The sequence below is a fragment of the Salmo salar genome, chromosome 28 (assembly GCF_965601325.2).
Source record: "Salmo salar chromosome 28, fSalSal1, whole genome shotgun sequence".
In the NCBI taxonomy this organism is placed as follows: Eukaryota; Metazoa; Chordata; class Actinopteri; order Salmoniformes; family Salmonidae; genus Salmo; species Salmo salar.
This window is the reverse complement of record NC_138318.1, coordinates 15,977,053-16,000,892: the sequence shown is the minus strand read 5'-3', so window position 1 is coordinate 16,000,892 and position 23,840 is coordinate 15,977,053. Positions and strand designations below refer to the sequence as shown.

Sequence of the window (23,840 nt, the reverse complement as noted above, 5' to 3'; positions counted from 1 at the left end):
GGCAAAGAAGGTTAACGTTTTTATCGCTTTGCATTGTGGGAACACAAATAGCAGCTCCTCCCCACGTGTGGCCATGTCTATGTGAAGCTCTAGAGCCAAGCAACATCGCAACATTCGCAGACAGCCACTGCTACTTTAGCCAGCTCACCTAAAGTGAACGTGAATGAAATAAACGGAGGGGAACGGTCAAATGGGCAGGTGAGATTTAGTCCTCAGTTTAATTGATATACCAGGGAACACTTATTTTAAAACAATCGAGGCCTGGCAAATAACTTTCAATTATTTTGATTGCTCGGTACATTAATAGCTAAGCAATAGCTATATCTAACGTTACAGATAACGTTAGCTAGCTAACTAGCCACAATTAGTTTGCGATTTTTTGGACCGCGTTACTCTTGTTTTTTCACGAATTCGTTTTGGTTTTAGCGATTCGTTTTGACTCACTGGGTTTGGTCGAATGACTAGGTCGCTAACAAATATGCTAGCTAGTTAGCTATCAACGTTAGCCGCCTTAAGCAGGTGACTTGTCATGATGTGTCAATGTAAATAAACTATGTACGCTAACGTTAGCAAATTCCACTACCACTATTTTATTGCGATAACTACACACTATGATAAAGGTATTTAGCTACGTTCTTACACCTTTAACTTAGCTACATAGCTAGTTGTTGGCTAGTTAGCTATGTTGCTTATGGTGATAATGTGTGTCTGTGGCTAACGTTAGCTAGCTCGATTGTAATCTAATTAATCAGGCTGTAACACACGTAATTGGTAACGTTATATAGTTACTCTGCAAAATAGGGGAAATGTTCCTTACCAGCCAGAATGTTGAATACATTTAAACACACTCTACCAGTTGTCTGTGGGTTTTGTCCTTCAGCTGCTGGAATTTGAGACAAAGTATCCACAGGAAGGTATTGTTTACCCAATGAAATGTTATTTGTCACATGCGCCAAAACCCAACAGGTGTGTAGACTTGACTGTGAACTGCTAAATTATTGACCCTTGACCAACAATGCAGAGTTAAAAAGTAGAGGTCGACCGATTATGATTTTTTTTCAACACCGATTATTGGAGGACCCAAAAAAACAATGCCGACTATTTCTTTTTGTAATAATGACAATTACAACAATACTGAATGAACACTTAATTGACTTAATATAATACATCAATAAAATCAATTTAGCCTCAAATAAATAATGAAATGTGTTCAATTTGGTTTAAATAATGCAAAAACAAAGTGTTGGAGAAGAAAGTAAAAGTGCAATATGTGCCATGTAAAAAAGCTAACGTTTAAGTTCCTTGCTCAGAACATGAGAACATATGAAAGCTGGTGGTTCCTTCTAACATGAGTCTTCAATATTCCCAGGTAAGAAGTTTTAGGTTGTAGTTATTATAGGAATTATAGGACTATTTCTCTCTATGATTTGTATTTCATATACCTTTGACTATTGGATGTTCTTATAGGCACTTTAGTATTGACAGTGTAACAGTATAGCTTCCGTCCCTCTCCTCGCTCCTACCTGGGCCAGAGAATGTCATTCTGCCCCTGAACACCGTTCCGAGGCCATCATTGAAAATAAGAATGTGTTCTTAACTGACTTGCCTAGTTAAATAAAGGTGTAAAAAAAATTATAATAATAACTTTGAAAAAATTACAAATCGGCGTCCAAAAATACCGATTTCCGATTGTTATGAAAACTTGAAATCGGCCCGAATTAATCGGCCATTCTGATTAATCGGTCGACCTCTATTAAAAAGTAATGAATAACAAGGCTATATACAAGAAGGTACGAGGTAGTTGAGGTAATATGTAGGTAGGGGTAAAAGTGACTAGGCAAACAGGATAGATAATAAACAGAGTAGTAGCAGCTTTTGTGGAGAGTGTGAAAGTGGTTGTTGTGTCTGACATCCTCCCTGTAGTCTCACCATCATCTCAGCAAACTTGGTGTTGGAGTTGTCCATGGCCACACAGTCGTGGGTGAACATGGAGTACACGGGCGGACTAAGCACGCACCCCTGAGGTGCCACAGTGTTGAGGGTCAGCATGACAGATGTTGTTACCTACCCTCACCACCTGAGGGTGGCCCGTCAAAGTAAAGAATCAAGTTTCAGAGGGAGGTGTTAAGTCCCAGGGTCCCGAGCTTGGAGGGACTATGGTATTTAACGCTCAGCTGTAGTCAATGGACAGCATTCTCACATAGGTATTCCTCTTGTCCAGGTGGGAGAGCAGTGCAATAGGGATTGCGTCGTCTGTGGATCTGTTGGGGCGGTATGCGAATTGGAGTGGGTCCAGGGGTTTCATGGCTCCAGATTTGAGTCCCATGGTACGATAGTCATTTAGGCAGGTTTCCTTTGAGTTCTTAGGAACAGGGACTATGTTGGTCTACTTGAAACATGTTGGGATCACAGACTGTGATAATGAGATATTGAAAATGTCTGTGAAGATACCTGCTAGCTGGTCAGCTCATGAACTGAGAACGCGCCCTGGAATTCCATCTGGCCCAGTGGCCTTGCGAGTTTAACCTCTCTAGGGCAGGCGGGACGAATTCGTCCCACCTACGTAACAGCCAGTTGAATCCTGTGGCGCGATTTTCAAATACCTTAAAAATCCTATTACTTCAATTTCTCAAACATGACTATTTTACAGCTATTTAAAGACAAGACTCTCGTTAATCTAACCACACTGTCCGATTTCAAAAAGGCTTTACAACGAAAGCAAAACATTAGATTATGTCAGCAGAGTACCAAGCCAGAAATAATCAGACACCCATTTTTCAAGCTAGCATATAATGTCACAAAAACCCAGAAGACTAAATGCAGCACTAACCTTTGATGATCTTCATCAGATGACAACCCTAGGACATTATGTTATACAATACATGCATGTTTTGTTCAATCAAGTTCATATTTATATCAAAAAACTGCTTTTTACATTAGCATGTGACGTTCAGAACTAGCATACCCCCCGCAAACTTCCGGGGAATTTACTAACAATTGACTAAATTACTCACGATAAACGTTCACAAAAAGCATAAGTTATTTTAAGAATTATAGATACAGAACTCCTCTATATGTCCGATTTTAAAATAGCTTTTTGGTGAAAGCACATTTTGCAATATTCTAAGTAACTGACTGTGACTAGCACCCATCTAAGCCCAGCCATCACGGGCTAGCTATTTAGACACCCGGCAAGTTTAGCCTTCACCAAAATCAGATTTACTATTATAAAAGTTTGATTACCTTTTGTTGTCTTCGTCAGAATGCACTCCCAGGACTGCTACTTCAATAACAAATGTTGGTTTGGTCCAAAATAATCCATTGTTATATCCGAATAGCGGCGTTTTGTTCGTGCGTCCCAGACACTATCCGAAATGGTAAATCAGGGTCGCGCGCATGGCGCAATTCGTGACAAAAAAAATCTAAATATTCCAATACCGTACCTCGAAGCATGTCAACCGCTGTTTAAAATCAATTTTTATGCAATTTATCTCGTAAAAAAGCGATAATATTCCGACCGGGAATCTCCTTTTCGGCAAACAGAGGAAAAAACACAAAGACGGGGGCGGCCAGTGCACGCGCCTAAGCCCACAGTCCCTTAATCGGCCACTTGAGAAAGGCGATAATGTGTTTCAGCCTGGGGCTGGAATGACGACATTCAGGTTTTTCCCGGGCTCTGAGAGCTTATTGGAGCCGTGGGAAGTGTCACGTTACCGCAGAGATCCTTTGTAATTGAATGAGATGTCAAAGAAAGACAATAAATGGTCAGACAGGCCACTTCCTGTAAAGGAATCTCTCAGGTTTTGACCTGCCATTTGAGTTCTGTTATACTCACAGACACCATTCAAACAGTTTTAGAAACTTTGGAGTGTTTTCTATCCAAAGCCAATAATTATATGCATATTCTAGTTACTGGGCAGGAGTAGTAACCAGATTAAATCGGGTACGTTTTTTATCCAGCCGTGTCAATACTGCCCCCTAGCCCTAACAGGTTAAAGTCTGGTTCGGTTCAGCACCGAGAACATTACTGTTTCTTTATTGAATATTTTGCTTTTCTTTGTCGATAGCTATTGAACCAAGCATGCAATGAACATTTTATATTCTGAATCAGGGGAGGATTGAGATTTATTTTGAAAAAATTTAGATCTAAAAAAAACGGATTGTAATCCATTCTCCCCTGATTCAGAATATACCATGATCATTGTCATGGTATGCTTGGTTCAATACCTATCAATGAGAAAGAGAGAGAACCGCATATGTGATATAAAACTCTGGCGCAGCCATGGGTGGTCCTGGGAAGCCAGGCCCCACAGGTGAAGAAGCTGGATGTGGAGGTCCTGGGCTGGTGGTAACAGAACTTTTAAGGCAGCTTCAGCAACAAAGACAGCACGATAAACACTGTTGATGTTCTGTGGTGGTCGCTGCAGCAAGGAGGAGAGGGAGACGATGGGTGCTAGTCACAGTCAGTTGCTGTCAAGTCTGAGCCTGGCCGGGCACAATAGAATCGATTGCGGTCGGACTCCCTCTAGTCGTGTCTTACTTAGTTCATCAAACTGTGTGGTTAAAGCATCAGACAAGCTCAGTGCATAGGTTTGATTAAAACACAGGATGTCTATATATGGAAAAATACACGTTAAAAAATGTCAACCAATTGATTGGTCAAAAGAACAGATCTAGTTTGTGCAGAAATTCTTCGATTGTGAGGCCGGTTGGACGTACTGCCTAATTCTCTCAAATCACGTTTGAGGTGTCTTATGGTAGAGAAATTAACATTAAATTCTCTGGCAACAGCTCTGGTGGACATTCCTACAGTCAGCATGCCAATCGCACACTGACTCAAAACTTGAGACATCTGTGACATTGTGTTGTGTGACAAAACTGCACATAATAGTAACATTTTATTGTCCTCAGCACAAGGTGCACCTGTGTAATGATCATGCTGTTTAATCAGCTTCTTGATATGCCACACCTGTCAGGTGGACGGGTTATCTTGTCAAAGGAGAATTGCTCACTAACAGTTTTGTAAACACATTTGTTTATGAACTTTGAGAGAAATAAGCAACTGCAGAGCATGTAGCACATTTTAGACAGTTAAGTTTTATAAGATATCCAGGTGGCAAACATTTAATTGTGAATTCTGTACTGTAACTATATCACCAGGCTCGTGCTTCACGCAGTGAGTGACTCACATTGCTCTAGTCTCGTTGTTGTGTGCTTGTAAACAAACACCACATGACTGGGGACTACCAGTAAACTTCATAATGAAAATTATGTGACAGGTGAAATGAAGAACGCGATCTGCTTTATCTCCTATCTTATTGCACTAGTTAACTGCTGGGGTTTAGTTAAAGTAGCTACAAATATTCAAATGTGAACTTTATTTTTTATTTTTTCTTGAACCGTACTCCAACAATTTTTTGATACTTCATCCTCCCTCTTAAACTCCATGACACTTCCTCCATTGTCACTGTTAACTTAGGGCTGGGATGATACCAATATCGCGATCCTCGTTAGTATCTTGGCAAGGAAACAAAACATGAAGCGGATTTAACTTCTATAGGAAATCAGCCCTAATGTTAGAAACAATTTTGTTATCCAGAGTCGGATGTATTTATTTTCCAAGCTATAGCGCGCAATATATTACATACAGCAGGTTTTTAAAGGACCAAAGAGTTTGTTTCGTGTGTTAATTTTTGCCATGGAATAAATATTGCGATACTGGTATCGTCACAGCCCTATATTAACAGGAGAAAAAAGGTACTCGGCCTCGGTTGTTGTCGTGACTTTAACTTTAATCTGAAGACTGTTATCTAATTGGCTAACTATGTTTAATTGTTACCTGATTTATTTATTTTTTTAATTGTATTTATTATTCAACAATTAACTCAGGATCTGGGGCACCACGAGAGCGGTTCTTTAGAGTTAAACTCTAAAGGTCTTTACCTATCACATCTATAAACAGTCAACTTATTAACCTCTATGGGCTAGGTGGGACGCTAGCGTGCCACCCGTGGTGCACTCCATCAACAGCAGGTGCATTTCAAGAGCGGCAAATTTGAATCCAAATAAATGTCAAAATTCAAATTTTTCAAAAATACAACTATTTTACACCATTTGAAAGATAAACATCTCCTTAATCTAACCACGTTTTACGATTTCAAAAAGGTTTTACGGCGAAAGCATAAATTTAGAGTATGTTAGGACAGTACATTTACAAGAGTTGTGTGTAATGTTTTGTCAAGTCAAAGACAGGGTCACCAAAACCATAAAACCAGCTAAAATGATGCACTAACCTTTTACAATCTCCATCAGATGACACTCCTAGGACATTATGTTAGACAATGCATGCATTTTTAGTTCTATCAAGTTCATATTTATATCCAAAAACAGCGTTTTACTATGGCATTGATGTTGAGGAAATCGTTTCCCTCCAATAACCGGCAGTCAAGTCAGCGTCACAAATTAAATAATTAAAATTAGAAAACATTGGTAAAATATTATATTGTCATTTAAAGAATTATAGATTTACATCTCTTGAACGCAATCAACTTGCCAGATTTAAAAATAACCTTACTGGGAAATCACACTTTGCAATAATCTGAGCACTGCGCCCAGAAAAATACGCGTTGCGATACAGACTAGACGTCATGTTGGGGAGATCTAAAATCGAAAATACTATGTAAATAATCCATTACCTTTGATTCTCTTCATCAGATGTCACTTCCAGGTATCACAGGTCCATAACGAATGTAGTTTTGTTCAAAAAAGCTCATCATTTATGTCCAAAAATCTCCGTCTTGTTAGCACATGATCTAAGCCAGCCGGACTTCTCGTCATGAACGAGGGGAAAAAATATATTTACGTTCGTTCAAACATGTCAAACGTTGTATAGCATAAATCATTAGGGCCTTTTTTAACCAGAACATGAATAATATTCAAGGTGGACGAATGCATACTCTTTTATAACGTATTGGAACGAGGGTACCCAACATGAACTCGCGCGCCAGGTGTCTAATGGGACATCATCGTTCCATGGCTCTTGTTCGGTCAGATCTCCCTCCAGAAGACTCAAAACACTTTGTAAAGGCTGGTGACATCTAGTGGAAGCAATAGGAAGTGGCAAAATATTCCTCAGCCCCTGTGTTTTTCAATGGGATAGGTTTAAAGTCAATACAACACATCAGGTATCCACTTCCTGTCAGAAAATGTCTCAGGGTTTTGCCTGCCAAATGAGTTCTGTTATACTCACAGACACCATTCAAACAGTTTTAGAAACTTTAGAGTGTTTTCTATCCATATATAATAAGTATATGCATATTCTAGTTACTGGGTAGGATTAGTAACCAGATTAAATCGGGTACATTTTTTTTATCCAGACGTGCAAATGCTGCCCCCTAGCCCTAACAGGTTAATACTAACCTCGTATCATATCACCATTCTGAATGGTCGTAACCTCCCTGCATCTGCAAAAACCTGAGCCTTACTTATGATTCAGTACTCCACAAATTGGTACATTTTTATTTACTAGCTAATTAAATGGGAACACAGGTTAAACACACACACACTGCAAGTGTTATACATCGGTTTAAAGATTAACTTCTTGTTAATCCAACCACAGTGTCAGATTTCAAAAATACTTTACGGCGAAAGCAAACCATGCAAATATGAGAACAGCACCCAGCAGACAAATCATTAAACAGTAACCGGCCAAGTAGACGAGTAACAAAAGTCAGAAATGGCGATAGAATTAATCACTTACCTTTGATCTTCATATGGTTACACTCACAAGTCTCCCAGTTACCCAATAAATGTTAGTTTTGTTCGATAAAGTCCCTCTTTATATCCAAAAACCTCAATTTTGTTAGCGCGTTTTGTTCAGTAGTCCACTGTCTCAAACAACATCCGGTGAAATTGCAGAGCGTGAGACTCAACAAAACAGAAATTCTCATAATAAACATACATAAAAGATACAAATGTTATACACCAGCTTAAAGAAACTTCTTGTTAATCCAACCGCTGTGTCAGATTTCAAAAAGGCTTTACGGCGAAAGCAAACCATGCGATTATCTGAGAACAGCGCCCAGCAGACAAATCATTACAAACAGTTAGCAGCCAAGAAGAGGAGTAACAAAAGTCAGAAATAGCGATAAAATATATCACTTACCTTTGATCTTCATATGGTTGCACTCCCAAGACTCCATGTTACACAAATGTTTTTGTTCGATAAAGTCCCTCCTTTATATTCAAAAACCTCAGTTTTGTTGGTGCGTTTTGTTCAGTAATCCATTGGAACAAAGCACGGTCACGACAGACAAAATCTAAAAAGTACCATAAAAGTTTGTAGAAACATGTCAAACGATGATTATAATCAATCCTCAGGTTGTTTTTGTCATAAATAATCAATCATATTTCAACCGGACAATAGCTTCGTCAATAGAAAAGGAAAAACAAGAAAGGCACGCTCCCGGTCATGCGCAGGACTCATGTCTGGAAATTTCCACTGTCCTCTCATTGAAAGTGGGGTTTCTCCCTCGTTTTTCAGAGTAAAAGCCTGAAACAATGCCTAAAGACTGGCCACATGTAGTGGAAGCCATAGGGATTGTGAACTAGGTCATAAGTCTTTGTATGGTGGATAGGCTTTCAATGGAAAAACAGGCATTTCAAAACGATAGCACTTCCTGGATGGATTTTCTTCAAGTTTTCGCCTGACATATCAGTTCTGTTGTTGTCCCCAATTGCAGTTCCTAGGACTTCCACTAGATGTCAACAGTCTTTAGAAAGAGTTTCAGGCTGGTTTTTGGAAAAATTGGGGAGAAGTTGTAGTTTTTTAAAGTGGCTCCCATTTTGGCTGTAGTGTTTCCAAGCGCATGGCCGAGAGAGCGCGTTCTTTTTGTTTATCTCTGGTAAAGACAATAACGATTTTCCGTCTTAAATTTTATCATTTATTTGCGTATTAGGGTACCTAAGGATTGATTATAAACGTTGATTGACTTGTTTGGATAAGTTTATTGGTAACGTTTGGGAATCATTTTGTATGCATTTTGAAGGAGGGAAACCGAGTGGATTATTGACTGAAGCGCGCCAGCTAAACTGAGTTTTTATGGCTATAAAGAAGGACTTTATCGAACAAAAGGACCATTTGTAATGTAACTGGGATCTTTTGGAGTGCCAACAGAAGATCTTCAAAGGTAAGGCATATATTATATCGCTATTTCTGACTTTCGTGTCGCAACTCCCTGGTTGAAAATGATTTGTTATGCATTTATGTGCTGGGCGCTGTCCTCAGATAATCGCATGGTTTGCTTTCGCCGTAAAGCCTTTTTGAAATCTGACACGGCGGCTGGAATAACAACAAGTTAAGCTTTATTTTTTATGTATTGCACTTGTGATTTCATGAAAGTTAAATATTTATAGTAATTTAATTTGAATTTCGCGCTCTGCAATTACACCGGATGTTGGCCAGATGGGACGCTAGCGTCCCAATGATCAGCAAGAACTTAAAGAAGATATTTAAAAGGAGAGAGTGGGATAGACACTTAACCTCTTACATCTAGACGTTCCGCTAGCGGAACACCTGCTCCAATATCCAATGATAGGCGTGGCGCGAATTACAAATTCCTCAAAAATACAAAAACTTAAATTTTTCAAACGTATGACTATTTCACAGCATTTTAAAGAAAAGACTCTCCTTTATCGAACCACACTGTCCGATTTCAAAAAGGCTTTACAGCGAAAGCAAAACATTAGATTATGTCAGCAGAGTACCAAGCCAGAAATAATCAGACACCCATTTTTCAAGCTAGCATATAATGTCACAAAAACCCAGAAGACAGCTAAATGCAGCACTAACCTTTGATGATCTTCATCAGATGACACACCTAGGACATTATGTTATACAATACATGCATGTTTTGTTCAATGAAGTTCATATTTATATTAAAAAACTGCTTTTTACATTAGCATGTGACGTTCAGAACTAGCATACTTCCGGAGGAATTTGCTAACAATTTACTAAATTACTCACGATAAACGTTCACAAAAAGCATAACAATTATTTTAAGAATTATAGATACAGAACTCCTCTATGCACTCGATATGTCAGATTTTAAAATAGCTTTTTGGTGAAAGCACATTTTGCAATATTCTAAGTACATAGCCCGGCATCACAGGGCTAGCTATTTAGACACCCGGCAAGTTTAGCACTCACCAATATCAGATTTACTATTATAAAAGTTTGATTACCTTTTGTTGTCTTCGTCAGAATGCACTCCCAGGACTGCTACTTCAATAACAAATGTTGGTTTGGTCCAAAATAATCCATCGTTATATCTAAATTGCGGCGTTTTGTTCGTGCGTTCCAGACACTATCTGAAAGGGTAAATAAGGGTCGTGCGCATGGCGCAATTCGTGACAAAAAAAATCTAAATATTCCATTACCGTACTTCGAAGCATGTCAACCGCTGTTTAAAATCCATTTTTATGCCATTTTTCTCGTAAAAAAGCGATAATATTCCGACCGGGAATGTCCATTTAGCTAAACAGAGGAAAGTAAACAAAGCTTTCGGTCGACGCGGGCACGAGCCTGAGTCTCACAGTACTGTAACCAGCCACTACCCAAACGCGCTACTTTTTTTCAGCCAGAGCCTGCAAAGCCACGATTCAGCTTTTTACCGCCTTCTGAGACCCTATGGCAGCCGTAGGAAGTGTCACGGGACAGCTAAGATCCTCACTCTTCAATAAACAGAGACAAGAAGAACGACACCTTGTCAGACAGGCCACTTCCTGCATGAAATGTTCTCAGGTTTTTGCCTGCCATATGAGTTCTGTTATACTCACAGACACCATTCAAACAGTTTTAGAAACTTTGGAGTGTTTTCTATCCAAAGCCAATAATTATATGCATATTCTAGTTACTGGGCAGGAGTAGTAACCAGATTAAATCGGGTACGTTTTTTATCCAGCCGTGAAAATACTGCCCCCTAGCCATAACAGGTTAACATTACCACATTCAGAAACTACTCTCACCTCCAATAACCATATACTTTGCACACAAACCGCTGCCCGCTTTGAGCAAGAAATCATGAATGTATTTACGTGAAAGGGGGTTGGGCCTTTGCGTGGCACGCTTGTAAGTCTCTGATTGTCGGAAATGGTTCCAACAACTCTTCTACTGTTGTCCTTCTTTGTAGTTGCCTGGTATCCGGTGACTTGTCATTTAGTCCTGAACAGAACTACAGACTTGATTTTCCTTCCATTCGCTTTTCTGGTCCAATGTGTTAATTTGACAACCCATCATGTATTCTTTTTGCTCGAAAGGGGCGGTTCCGGCAGGCTGGCACGCTCCCTGGCCTCACTCTGGGGCGGTGATTACACACTGTGCAAAGTTATGGAAAACAATCTCTCAACATCTCTCTCTTAACAAAAACACAATTTTTCATATTACATGCACAACCCATAGTATGGAAACGTAATCTATGTAGTGGGTATACTTTCCAAGTTACAGTATTTCCTTCATAACATTGTTAATGGCATCACAAAATACAACACAATTACATTAGTGTTCTATAGATTGCCTCTGACCATTCCCTATGTTCTACGTTAGAAATATTGTTCCAGTATTCGCTTTTGAACATGTTAGTTTCAGTAGGAAAAAGTCTGAGACAAGCACATTCCTTTGGTAGATTTTGAGAGCACAGGCCTGAATCGTCTCCCTTGATTTACAACAGGATGTGAGTTGTTAATCCCCACTAGTTATTTCCTTCCCTCTCTATGGGTGGGAGAGGGGGTCTGATTGAAGTTATTCATTGCAAATCTGATCTGACATATTTGGATTCTTGTGGTCGGTCATGACATAGTTTTATATTCGCGAGGACCAGTACTAGCTGTATATACGGGAGACGGTAGGTATACGGTAGGTCTATATTCTGAAGACGCAGGATTGATTTTAGCGACATTCTTCTGCGTCATAATTCACAAGACTTTTCTCCAACTTCGCCACGGTCTCCATCTGGCTAGCTAAGCTTATGCGCAGAAACACGTAATTAGGTCTAACGGTTGACTCGTGCCGAACTGCTCATTCATGTGCAGGCCTTGAAAGGCACTCTGTCCATTTTAGAAGGTTTTTGACAAAGAAAAACGTGTCTCACTTTCACAAGGTTTGAGTAATAACATGTTGAGCTACTTAATTGCGTGTGATGAGTGCACATAAAATTATCTTTGTGTTAAATTCCCACGTACCAAATAAATAAGTTAAATGGGGTTTTATCGCATTATCAACTCTACTGATTGTTTTCTCAAAGAAACATTGCGTTGTATAGCAAGTGTGCCCACTCTGGTATTGGCACGTGCGCTCTATACTGTATCTGCATGTATAGTCTACATGATGAGATGATTATGGACAAAAGAGCGAGATTCTTTTTGTCAAACGGAAGCCAAGCATCGATCATGTATCCAGAATAAGACCCTTGCATCGATCATGTAACCAGAATAAGATCCTTGATATTTATTGGAAAGTAGCCTCTGTTAGTTTGAGTGTCTCAGTCACTCAGCATTTCTTTCATCCCAGAGGTCTGCTGCTCTTCTTTGACGTCTCCCCCAGACCTCTCCCCTCACTATGGCCAGTGAGGAGGACGATGACCCCATCATACAAGAGGTGAGTGACTAGGTTCCCCATTTACCCGTATGTTTCTGCCCAAGCCTAGGTTTGATCATCTTGGCAAGGCGATGATGAAAAGAATATGAACCCAAGCTTTCTCTCTTTCCGTGTTTTAGATTGATGTATACCTAGCTAAAAGCCTTGCGGACAAGCTATATCTGTTCCAGGTAAATCTACATCTATTCGGCATCAAGCTGTGTCGATTTGATATGTTTTTGGTAAAAATCATTCGTTAGCCTTCCCTGTAGCTCAGTTGGTAGAGCATGGTGTGTGCAACGCCAGGGTTGTGGGTTCGATTCCCACGGGGGGCCAGCACAAAAAAAAAAAAAAAAAAAAATGTATGCATTCACTACTGTAAGTCGCTCTGGATAAGAGCGTCTGCTAAATGACTAAAATGTAAAATGTAATGTAAATGTTAATCTTTATCTTGATTTTTGTTCTCCTTTTATAGTATCCAGTACGCCCTTCCTCTATGACCTATGATGATGTCACTCATCTATCGGCCAAGATCAAGCCCAAGCAGCAGAAGGTGTGACGGGGCTCCCTTGTTAAAGAGATTTCCATCTCCCATTGATACCTAAATGACAACTTATGATCTGTCTTCCCCAGCCTGTTAATTATAAAACATTCTCAGCTTACGATTTGTTTCTCTGTAGGTGGAGTTGGAGATGGCCATTAACACTCTGAGTCCTAACTACTGTCGAAGTAAAGGAGAGCAGATCGCCCTCAATGTGGACGGAACCACCTCAGAGGACTCCAACACCTACTCTGTGTGAGTGCAATACTTAGTACACTTTGTGCTGGTTCACTTCTTAGTACTCTGTTAGTCCTTACGTCTCAGTTGTGTATGTGGCATGCTGGGAATTGACACTGATCATTGGTCAATCTCCTTGCAGGAAGATGATGGACAAACAGACGTTCACATCCATCCAGTCCACAACCAACACCTCCAGATACGCTGCTGCTGTCTTCAGGAAAGGTAGCTGTGTTTCTGTACATTCATATCCAATTGGCCCCTCATCAGCACTGTCATTGCTCCTGCTTGTGTTTGTGTTAGTGTCAATATCTAAATGTTTGTCACTGACCTGTGTTGTCACCAGGGGAGCTCCACATCACGCCGCTGCAGGGTATCCTCCAGATGCGACCCAGCTTCTCCTATCTGGATAAGGCTGACAGCAAACACAGAGAGAGGGAGGCCGCTAACGAAGGGGGAGACTCTTCTCAGGATGAGGCGGAGGAAGACGTCAAGGCCGTCACTGTAAGGAGAAACACAGTTACAATCACAGTTCACACACAATGATCCTCTTAAAACAATTGTTGAGCTCCGTTTCTTCGCTCTAGGTGAGGTTTTCCCGTCCTGAGTCGGACCAGGCTCGTCAGCGGCGTATCCAGTCGTACGACTTCCTTCAGAAGAAACAGGCAGAGGAGCCCTGGGTCTACCTGCACTACCACGGCCTCAACGTAATGAGGCGTTCTCATGCGCTCTTTTGTGACCTCTGTTAATCCAAGTCACTGCCAATACCAATTCAACACCTACTTTATGTGTGTGTGTGTTTAGGATGGCCGTTCTGACCACGAGAGGCAATACCTGTACTGCCAGGCCATGGGAGGCTCCGAGAACACAGAACTGGTAAAAACACCAAAGTGAGTACTAACCCATGTAACCATGTAACCAGAATAAGAGTGTTTATTTAAGTGTCTGCTTTTGCTTTATTTTTGTGCCGATTTGACTGTCAGGCTGCTTTAGTGTGACCTCCCTTATGTCTCTTTCCTCCCACTCGCTTTATTCATCTCTCTTCTCTCAGGGAGTACCTGGCAATGCTCATGCCCCCTATCACAGAGGAGAAGATGTAAGTAACACTAACATGAAGTGTGTAATGTACTACTCCATGTTGTAACATTTCAGGTATGAAACCGATGTCCTGTGTGTGTATCAGTGTGAGGCCCGTAGGTCCCAGTAACGTGCTGTCCATGGCCCAGCTCCGGACCCTGCCGCTAGGTGACCAGGTCAAAACCCTGTTGAAGAACGGTACGCTCACTAACTGCTAACCTTGTTACTTTCAATCCATTAAATCGTTATTGTCCCCAACGGGAATTGAAATATTTGTACATGCTTTTCTCCATCTTATTCTTTCCATCATTTCTCTCCTCCCCTCTAGTCAAAGTGATACCATTTGCCAACCTGATGGGTTTGTTGACCCCTGGGACAGACTCCACTGCAGTGCTGCGCTGCATCCAGCAGGTGGCGCTACTGGTGCAGGGCAACTGGGTGGTCAAGAGGTGAGACTAGCAGAGCAGGACACTAGGCTCTAGGGACCAGGTTCACAGATCAAAATTAAATAGATCCCAAATGTAGTTCTAATTCTGGTGAACTTTTTCAATAACTAAATATGTGATTTCATGAACAGAGATTATGCTTGAATACTACAAATATATTTATATTGTCCCAGAAATATTTCAGGTCGTGTTCCTGAAACCAATTGAACAGTTTCTTTCTTCCCTCAGTGATGTGCTGTATCCTAAGAACAGCTGTAGTCCCCACAGTGGTGTGCCTGCTGAAGTGTTGTGTCGAGGAAGAGACTTTGTGGTGAGTCGCACTGTTTATATCCCTATCATATCTCATAGCATATCTTCCTGCACAGGTCCACAGTAAAATATACCACACGACACAGGTTCAAATTTCAAGAGACTTCATGGTGAAATGTTAATTAACAGGATTCAAAACTGAAAAAAGTATATTTTTTGTTCCTGTTTCTCTTTTCGAGATGTGGAGATTCACTCAGGAGCGCTCAGTGATGAGGAAGGAGATCACAGCCATCATCAAGGTAATCAGCTGTTTAAACAGTTGATACTACTACTGATACATAGACCTATAGTCTCTCACCTGGCCAAAGATGATATACCCAATTTAAAGTACAACTTTATTTAAATTACATGGTGTAACACACTAACAGTTAGCCCTAGAGGGTGTTACTAAATATCTGTCCACAACTATTATTTTCAGCTCCCGCCGGAGGACGTGAAGGACTTCCTGGAACACATGGCGGTGCCTCGTATAAACCGTGGATGGGAGTTCCTGTTGCCAAGCGACAGTGACTTCATCAAAAAGCACCCTGACGTGGCCCAGCGGCAGCACATGCTGTGGATGGGGATACAGAGCAAGTAAGAGACGATATACGCAAACACACACTCACTCACTGTTTCTCTTGGTATGGTAATGTGGAAAGAGACTGTGGGTTGATTTTATTGTTCATGGTGGTTTTGTTTGCAGATTGGAGAAGGTCTTCAACTTCTCTAAGGAGGACCTGGTATCCAAAAAGAACCCACAAACAGGTGTGTACTGATTGTGTGCTCATAGGAAAGTCCCTCTGGCATTAGGTATTTGTGTGTCTAGCTGAAAACTGTGTGCCTCTCTGTTACAGAAGCTATGCATGTGAGTGGCGAGCAGCGTCTGAAGGCAGCCCATGAGCGTGCACGACAGAACCAGCCCTCTCTTCAGAAGGACCTGAGCGCTCGTCGACAGGGAATGGGTGGAGCCGGACCGAGCGATGGAACAGGGGTCAGAGTCAAAGAGGAACCTGTCAGCGACGGTGAAGACGAACCCATGGACACATCCTCTTCCTCCTCCGCTCTCCCTAACGGGTTGGTAAATGGTTACCCATCCGCCGCCGCCACTTCCGCTGCCTTGAATCCTCATAACGGGCACGGTGGGACTCCCATGCCCTCACCGTCCCCTGAGCTGAGGGACTTTGTGTGGAACATGTTCAGGAAGCAGCATGTGCTGACGCTGAGCGAAGTCAAGAGGCTGTTCAACCTCCACCTGGCCTCCCTGCCTCCCGGAGATAGCCTGTTCCACTCCATTTCAGACCGCCTGCTACAGGATACTATACTGATGAGCCACTGCAAACAGATACTGGTGCCTGTGAGTATTAGAGCCCTAACCCTGCTACAGGATTTCTATCCGATGAGGTTTGGTCTTGGTTTAAGATTTTGAAAAGGACATAAGGCTGGGGATGGGGTTAGTTCCACTGGAAAGCGTAAACTGACAACCCCCTGTGGTACTGGAGGATTTCAGTTAGACAGGCCTATTCTTCCGCCCGATGAGTAAGCCTGGATATCCAAAGAAAAAAAATCCTCTCCCTGAACTAAAGAGATCGGTGTTAGACTCCCAGCCAGATGAAACTTAGCCTGCCTGGGCTCTCTGCTACTCCTGAATGGTGGTCTCTCGCTTGCCTCAGGAGTGTGGCTATCACCTTTCCTAAACAGAATAACAAACTAACGGTGGTTTTGGTATGTGACCTATCCCTGTAGCAGCACACCAGCTTTGCTCCTGTGGGTAGGTAGAGAGCAGTGATGCACTGGAGGGTTGGCCTTCTCAGGTTCAACTCTGAATAGAGCCTGATGGCTGTGGGATTGTAGAATCTAGCTCTTCAATTGAACAACAACCCACCAGCCTGCACTGTACCTTAGGTGAAGCCTACATTTTCCTATGAGGTGTGGCTCTTCAAACTTTGCTCTCATTGTTATGTCTTAATTCCATAGTACGCATCAGAGAAACAGTTGAGTGAACATTGTTAGCATTAATACCAAGCCACACCTATTGTATGGATAAGGAGCACATCTTCTCCCTCGTATCAGATCCCCTTTCAACCTGGCTTAGGTTCTTATCCTCCTCTCTCAGGAGGTGGTAGGATTTTAGTCCCTGGAGGGGTGGAGGAAACCAGCCCACTGTTAAATAGCTTCTGTTATTGGCTGAGAGGACAAAGCCTATTACTGGTTAGATATTGCCCATCATCACAGATCTAGGATCAGATTAACCGTAAACATTAGGCAGACGGAAGGCAAAACTTTTAGATCCTCTATCATCCTATCCCAGCAGGGGTTAATGCTTACTGGGAGTGGAGAGGGTTGATTTAGTGACTGGTTTATTTGTTTTGGTCATTTAGCAGATGCTCTTATCAAGAGCAATTTAGTCATTTTATGAACACAGCACGCCTGTCTGTAGACGTGCATTGCCTCAGTGTTTTGTTGGGATTGGGAATAATCCAAAGTGTTGTAAAAAAGGTCTCTTCTGTCTATAAATCCAAGTGCAATGAGATTGTGTGGGTCACTGCAGCAATTTCTTTCCTGTCCCCGTAGTTTCTTCAGTTGTCTTTCTCTTCACTCCATTTTATTGGTTTTATCTATTTTATCCTCCTCTTTCTTGTAATTTCAATAGTTGTTTCCTTCCTCTCTTTTCTTCCCTGTAGTTTCCAGCCCAGAGCACAGCAGCTGCTGATGAGCAGAAGGTGTTTGCTGTGTGGGAGACAGGAGAGACCTTCGACAAGGTAACAACAACAGGGGCCAGGGTGGGGTTCTTTTAAGTCTGTACAAATTGTTTTTTTTCCCTTTTTGTTCCACATTCCTGCTGCACCCACTGAATCACTTGGAGTATGTGTATGTCCTGTATTATGGTTTTGAAGTCATGCAGAAATACATTTGATCATGTCTTAAGCTGTTTGCCTTCTCTAACTTGAGATCAGGATGTGTTTAAGGACTCTATTCTACTGTCTACATTTCAAGATCTTGTTATATGTCCTGCCCCTCAGCATCGTCAGGTCCTGTATGAGATCTTCATGAAGAACTACCGGGTGAGGAGGAACGTGATCCAGACCAGGCTGACGCAGGAGATGGGAGACCAGGTTACCAAGGCCGATGTGGACCGCCTGCTTAAGGTATGACTTGTCTCCGAACATGGTTATAGAACAGGCTGTTGAACATCGTCTCAAACTGGCTTTAGAAACAGGCTCTAGAATGGGCTGTTATGTCCAGCTTTATAATAGGCTCTGGAACCAGCTTTAGAATTGGTTCTAGAACCAACTTTTATAATTGGCTCTGGAACCAGCTTTAGAATGGGTTCTGGAACCTGCTCTAGATTTGCCATTGAGTAACTGAGTGGGTACAGAGTTTACATAATTCCTAGAGCTTTGCAATTGTCTCAAGAACCAGCTGTGTTTCAAACCTATGTTCTCTGGTCCTGTCTTATTAGGAGTGCTGTGTGAGCTTCGGAGGGATGTGGTACCTCAAGGGTACCCTACAGTCCTGACAACGTTGAGGACACGCCCCTGTGGCCACCATCATCCAACCAAACCTACTCCCCCAGAGCCTAGTGGGAGGGCTCTGTACGGGGAGGCGGGACAGCCAGACACACAAATCAATTGTAGCCCTCCTGCCCCCAGCTCTCCGGACTGGGATTGGAGGACTGAGATATCTGTCATCTGCTCCGGTCAGAACATGACGCTTGTTGTTAATGCAGCTAAAGAAGTCACTTCTAAGCTCGGCCCAAACGGAGCCGATCTGTTGAAAAGAAGACCTTCCATATTCATGCTAAGGGCTGGAGCAGAGGAGATGTATATGACCAAGACAATATTGAAAAAATTGGAGGTGATGTACTATGCCATTATTTCCCAATCTGTTTCTCTAGTACCTCCCAGAACTGCTATTTTTTTCTTCTAGCCCAGAACCGGTACACTTGATCCAACTAATGTTGGTGGGCTGGTTCAGGGTCTGAGCTCAAATGTGCAGTCTTGGAGGTACTCGAAGAATGGATCGGGGAACACTACAGTCGTGGCCAAAAGTTTTGAGAATGACACAAATATTAATTTTCACAAAGTCTGCTGCCTCCGTTTTTATGATGGCAATTTCCATATACTCCAGAATGTTATGAAGAGTAATCAGATGAATTGCAAAAGTCCCTCTTTGCCATGCAAATGAACTGAATCCCCAAAAAACATTTCCACTGCATTTCAGCCCTGCCACAAAAGGACCAGCTGACATCTTGTCAGTGATTCTCTTGTTAACACAGGTGTGAGTGTTGATGAGGACAAGGCTGGAGATCACTCTGTCATGCTGATTGAGTTCGAATAACAGACTGGAAGCTTAAAAAGGAGGGTGGTGCTTGGAATCATTGTTCTTCCTCTGTCAACCATGATTACCTGCAAGGAAACACATGCTGACATCATTGCTTTGCACAAAAAGGGCTTCACAGGCAAGGATATTGCTGCCAGTAAGATTGCAACTAAATCAACCATTTATCGGATCATCAAGAACTTCAAGGAGAGCGGTTTGAATGTTGTGAAGAAGGCTTCAGGAAAGAAAAAGTCCAAGCGCCAGGACCGTCTCCTAAAGTTGATTCAGCTACGGGTTCGGGGCACCACCAGTACAGAGCTTGCTCAGGAATGGCAGCAGGCAGGTGTAAGTGCATCGGCACGCACAGTGAGGCGAAGACTTTTGGAGGATGGCCTGGTGTCAAGAAGGGCAGCAAAGAAGCCACTTCTTTCCAGGAAAAACATCAGGGACAGACTGATATTCTTCAAAAGGTACAGGGATTGGACTGCTGAGGACTGGGGTAAAGTCATTTTCTCTGAATCCCCTTTCCGATTGTTTGGGGCATCCGGAAAAAAGCTTGTCCGGAGAAGAAAAGGTAAGTGCTACCATCAGTCTTGTGTCATGCCAACAGTAAAGCATCCTGAGGCCATTCATGTGTGGGGTTGCGTCTCAGCCAAGGGAGTGGGCTCACTCTCAATTTTGCTTAAGAACACAGCCATGAATAAGGAATGATAGCAACACATCCTCTGAGAGCAACTTCTCCCAACCATCCAGGAACAGTTTGGTGATGAACAATGCCTTTTCCAGCATGAAACTCCTCAGACCTTAATCCCATTGAGGACTTGTGATCAATCCTCAAGAGGCGGGTGGACAAACAAAAACCCACAAATTCTGACAAACTCTAAGCATTGATTATGCAAGAATGGGCTGCCATCAGTCAGGATGTGGCCCAGAAGTGAATTGACAGCATGCCATGGTGGATTGCAGTGGTCTTGAAAAAGAAGGGTCAACACTGCAAATATTGACTCTTTGCATCAACTTCGGGTAATTGTCAATAAAAGCCTTTGACACTTATGAAATGCCTGTAATTATACATCAGTATTCCATAGTAACATCTGACAAATATCTAAAGACACTGAGGCAGCAGACTTTGGGAAAATTAATATTTGGGTCATTCTCAAAACTTTTGGCCACGACTGTACTATGCCATTGAGAATTAGACAATTTTGATAGTGATCCTTAATTATTTTGTTTTTGAATTAAGCAAATCAAATTGTATTTGTCACATGCTTCAAATACCACCTTACAGTGAAATGCTTACTTACAAGCCCTTAACCAACAATGCAGTTAAGAAAATTACCTAAAAAATATAAATTTGAAAATTGAAACCACTGAGGGTGGTGTCCACAAGGAAGCAAGCGAGTGCAGTTCATAGACCAATTGTTTTAATTTTTTTTATCCACAATTTCGATCTTGTCTCATCGCTGCAACTCTCCAGCGAGCTTGGGAGGTGAAGGTCGAGTCATGCGTCCTCCGTAACATGACCTGCCAAACTGCGCTTCTTAACACCTGTGTCGGAAACCAGCTGCACCACTGTGTCGGAGGAATAAGGAGTCGCTAGAGCACTATAAGCCAAGTAAAGCCCACCCGACCGAACTCTCCCCTAACCCTGACCGCGCTGGGCCAATTGTTCACGCCCTATGGGACTCCCTATCCCGGACAGTTGTGATACAGCCCGGGCTCGGACCCGGGTCTGTAGTGACTCCTCTAGCACTGCGATAGTGTCTTGTACCGCTGCGCCACTCGGGAGTCCAATGATTTTGGCCTGATAGTGGCCTTTAAAAAAAATGTAAGTAACAAACATTTGTCATTTTCCTATTCACCTCCCCCGGAGTTTAAGGCCTTAACTAGGGTAGCACATTGCTACGCTTGAGTTTTAAAATTCTCGTTACTCTTTTCTTGACTTTTAATTCAGGGAGAGTGGAGGAATTATAACTTTGGTTTGATATTCACTCCCCCGTCACTGATACAGACCATACAGAGGACAGCCCAGCACCACGGGTTGGCTGACATTGCGAAAATGATGCGCGCTTCGATGTGGCTGGAAGGCGTGAGTTGTTATGATTCTGAACGATCAGATAGCAACAATGACAAGTTGCCATGTGGGTGGCTCGTTTTAGCTTGTAACTTGTTAACCCGTTGACGCATACAATCACGTATTTGTGATCGATGTTGAGTGGTCCCTGCAGCGTACGATCTCAAATACGTGATTGGAACAGTAGCAACATAACGTATGACGCAACAAACGCGTCTGAACAGCATCTAAATATTTTTTTGTACTGATGGAAAATAAATGTTTTAAACTTTATTCCTCCATTTGACCTTTTATTGTAAAAGATAAATGCGAACTTCATCATCCAAGCATCTCACTCATTCAATAAACCAGTCTAAATAAGTTGCGCTGACAAAAAACAAAACGTAAATTGGCGACCTAACAGCTTGACTAGTTTACTAGCTCACTCTGGTAAGCACAAAAGACAAATGTAATGTTTAGAAAATAAATGCGTGTCAGCTAAGCTAACAGCAGCTACATTCTTTATGATGGCAGCCATGTTTTTTTTACATTTTGTGAGAACTCCCTAATCCCAGAATGCGACTTCACTATAATGCCTCATTCAAAACTGGGAAATTGGAAATCTCCGACTTCGGTGTATTGAAAACCACTGGGAACTCTGAAAATAATGAGCTCTGACTGGTGAAAAATAGATTTGAACGTCGTCCAACTCGGAATTACAACTCGGGGCCTTTTTCTAAAGCTCTGACTTTCTGACGTGAAGATCACTGACGTCATGATTTTACCTTGTATTTTTCTGAGTTCCAAGTTGTTTTGAATGCGGCATAAGACGCAAATATACAAAGTCAAAGATGGTTGCACCCATTGCCCAGAAAATATCATGTTAGTTTGGCCACTTTTAAGCATATTACAAATCTGCATGAGCTTGTTACCAGAGAACATGACTTGACAAGTTTACAGTTTTTGACCAATCACAAAGCAAAAAAATGTATCGCCTCACAGATCATCACCCAAATACAAGCCTACTGCCTAGCCGTAGCACGAACAGGGCTGACATATTTGGTTGAAACCATTTTAGTGGAGTTTGAGGGGCGTTCATTTAATTTGTGGGGGGTTTTCAGTGCGTGGGGGGATATGGAGGAAATATTACTATGATGGGGGATTTATCAATAAATAGGGGGCAAACACAGGAGAAGTTTATAAACTATAAATGTACTGTATACTTGGAAGTTTATATAAATGTAACCAAGTTTTGGAAGGAGAATGATAACTGATCCACCCACAACATTCAACCCCTTAGATGGCACCAAAGCTTAATCCTGTCTAGCTCCATAGTTTATGATAACCCATAATATCTACAACCTCGCTTCACTCATGCCAAATTCTCTGCATACAATATAGCTGATTAGCCGCATGCACAATTCAATCTGATCGCCTGCACAAACTCCCTCACTTTGTTGTTACATGACTTTGTTCACCACACTTCTCATTATCCTTGACCAGGCTAAAACCTATCCAAGCCATAATACTCACCGCATTTGAGAAATATCTTCCTCGCTTGGTGACGAGGCAGGCATCTGTAGGCTACATGTCCGGGGGCGTTGACAGTGATGAAATGTAGCCACCGCAATTGCCTAGTTTTTCCTGGGGATAATAAATTTGTCATTTTTAAAAATGAAGAAAAGGTATTTAGGATGCCAGCCTTACCCGGCATTAGCCATGGTCGGCATATGAGAGAGCTATATGCTCATATCACGCTCACTTGTTGTATGCCACTATTGTATCAAATACACTGGATTTAGTGCCTCAGGTTTCCCGCCCTATCTCACACGCAGCCCCGCAGACAGGCTAATACCAAAGCCTCTTTCAGATAACACATGTAATATACATAACAATACAATTATAATACTATAGATACTCACTGCTACTACTATAGGAATAACGTTTTATAAAGCCACATATGAAGCAGACATTGCGGCTTTGATACAATGCAGGGTGTAGAGAATAGCGACAAAATGCAATCAAATTCTCGAACAGCAGTGTAGAATTCTGGTACCGCGTGCTAAAAACTCACTCTGTAAGGGCCGTTGTTAATATTTAGAACTTACGCGTCAGAAGGTTAATGATACCATGTGTTTTGACTGTCATTTATATGCTATTATGGCAAAAATTCACAAGCTAGCTAACCAACAACTCGAATTATGTATTTGAGGAGACAAGTGCTCATTGTTTTTGTTTTCAATA

At 41.9% G+C, this 23,840-nt stretch overlaps 1 protein-coding gene across 1 annotated transcript; it reads left to right on the top strand.

Moving 5' to 3' along the window:
• Positions 1-40: 40 nt before the first annotated feature.
• Positions 41-23,407, top strand: LOC106589521 (DNA-directed RNA polymerase III subunit RPC5). Its single transcript, XM_014179606.3, has 20 exons — positions 41-198; positions 12,566-12,652; positions 12,772-12,822; positions 13,107-13,184; positions 13,312-13,427; positions 13,552-13,634; positions 13,756-13,913; positions 13,997-14,116; positions 14,214-14,299; positions 14,461-14,505; positions 14,593-14,684; positions 14,815-14,935; positions 15,161-15,242; positions 15,421-15,480; positions 15,660-15,817; positions 15,927-15,988; positions 16,078-16,577; positions 17,905-17,982; positions 18,244-18,369; positions 18,684-23,407. The coding sequence occupies exons 2-20, from the start codon at positions 12,614-12,616 to the stop codon at positions 18,738-18,740; spliced, it is 2,112 nt and encodes a 703-aa protein (XP_014035081.3). The 5' UTR covers positions 41-198; positions 12,566-12,613; the 3' UTR covers positions 18,741-23,407.
• Positions 23,408-23,840: the final 433 nt, after the last annotated feature.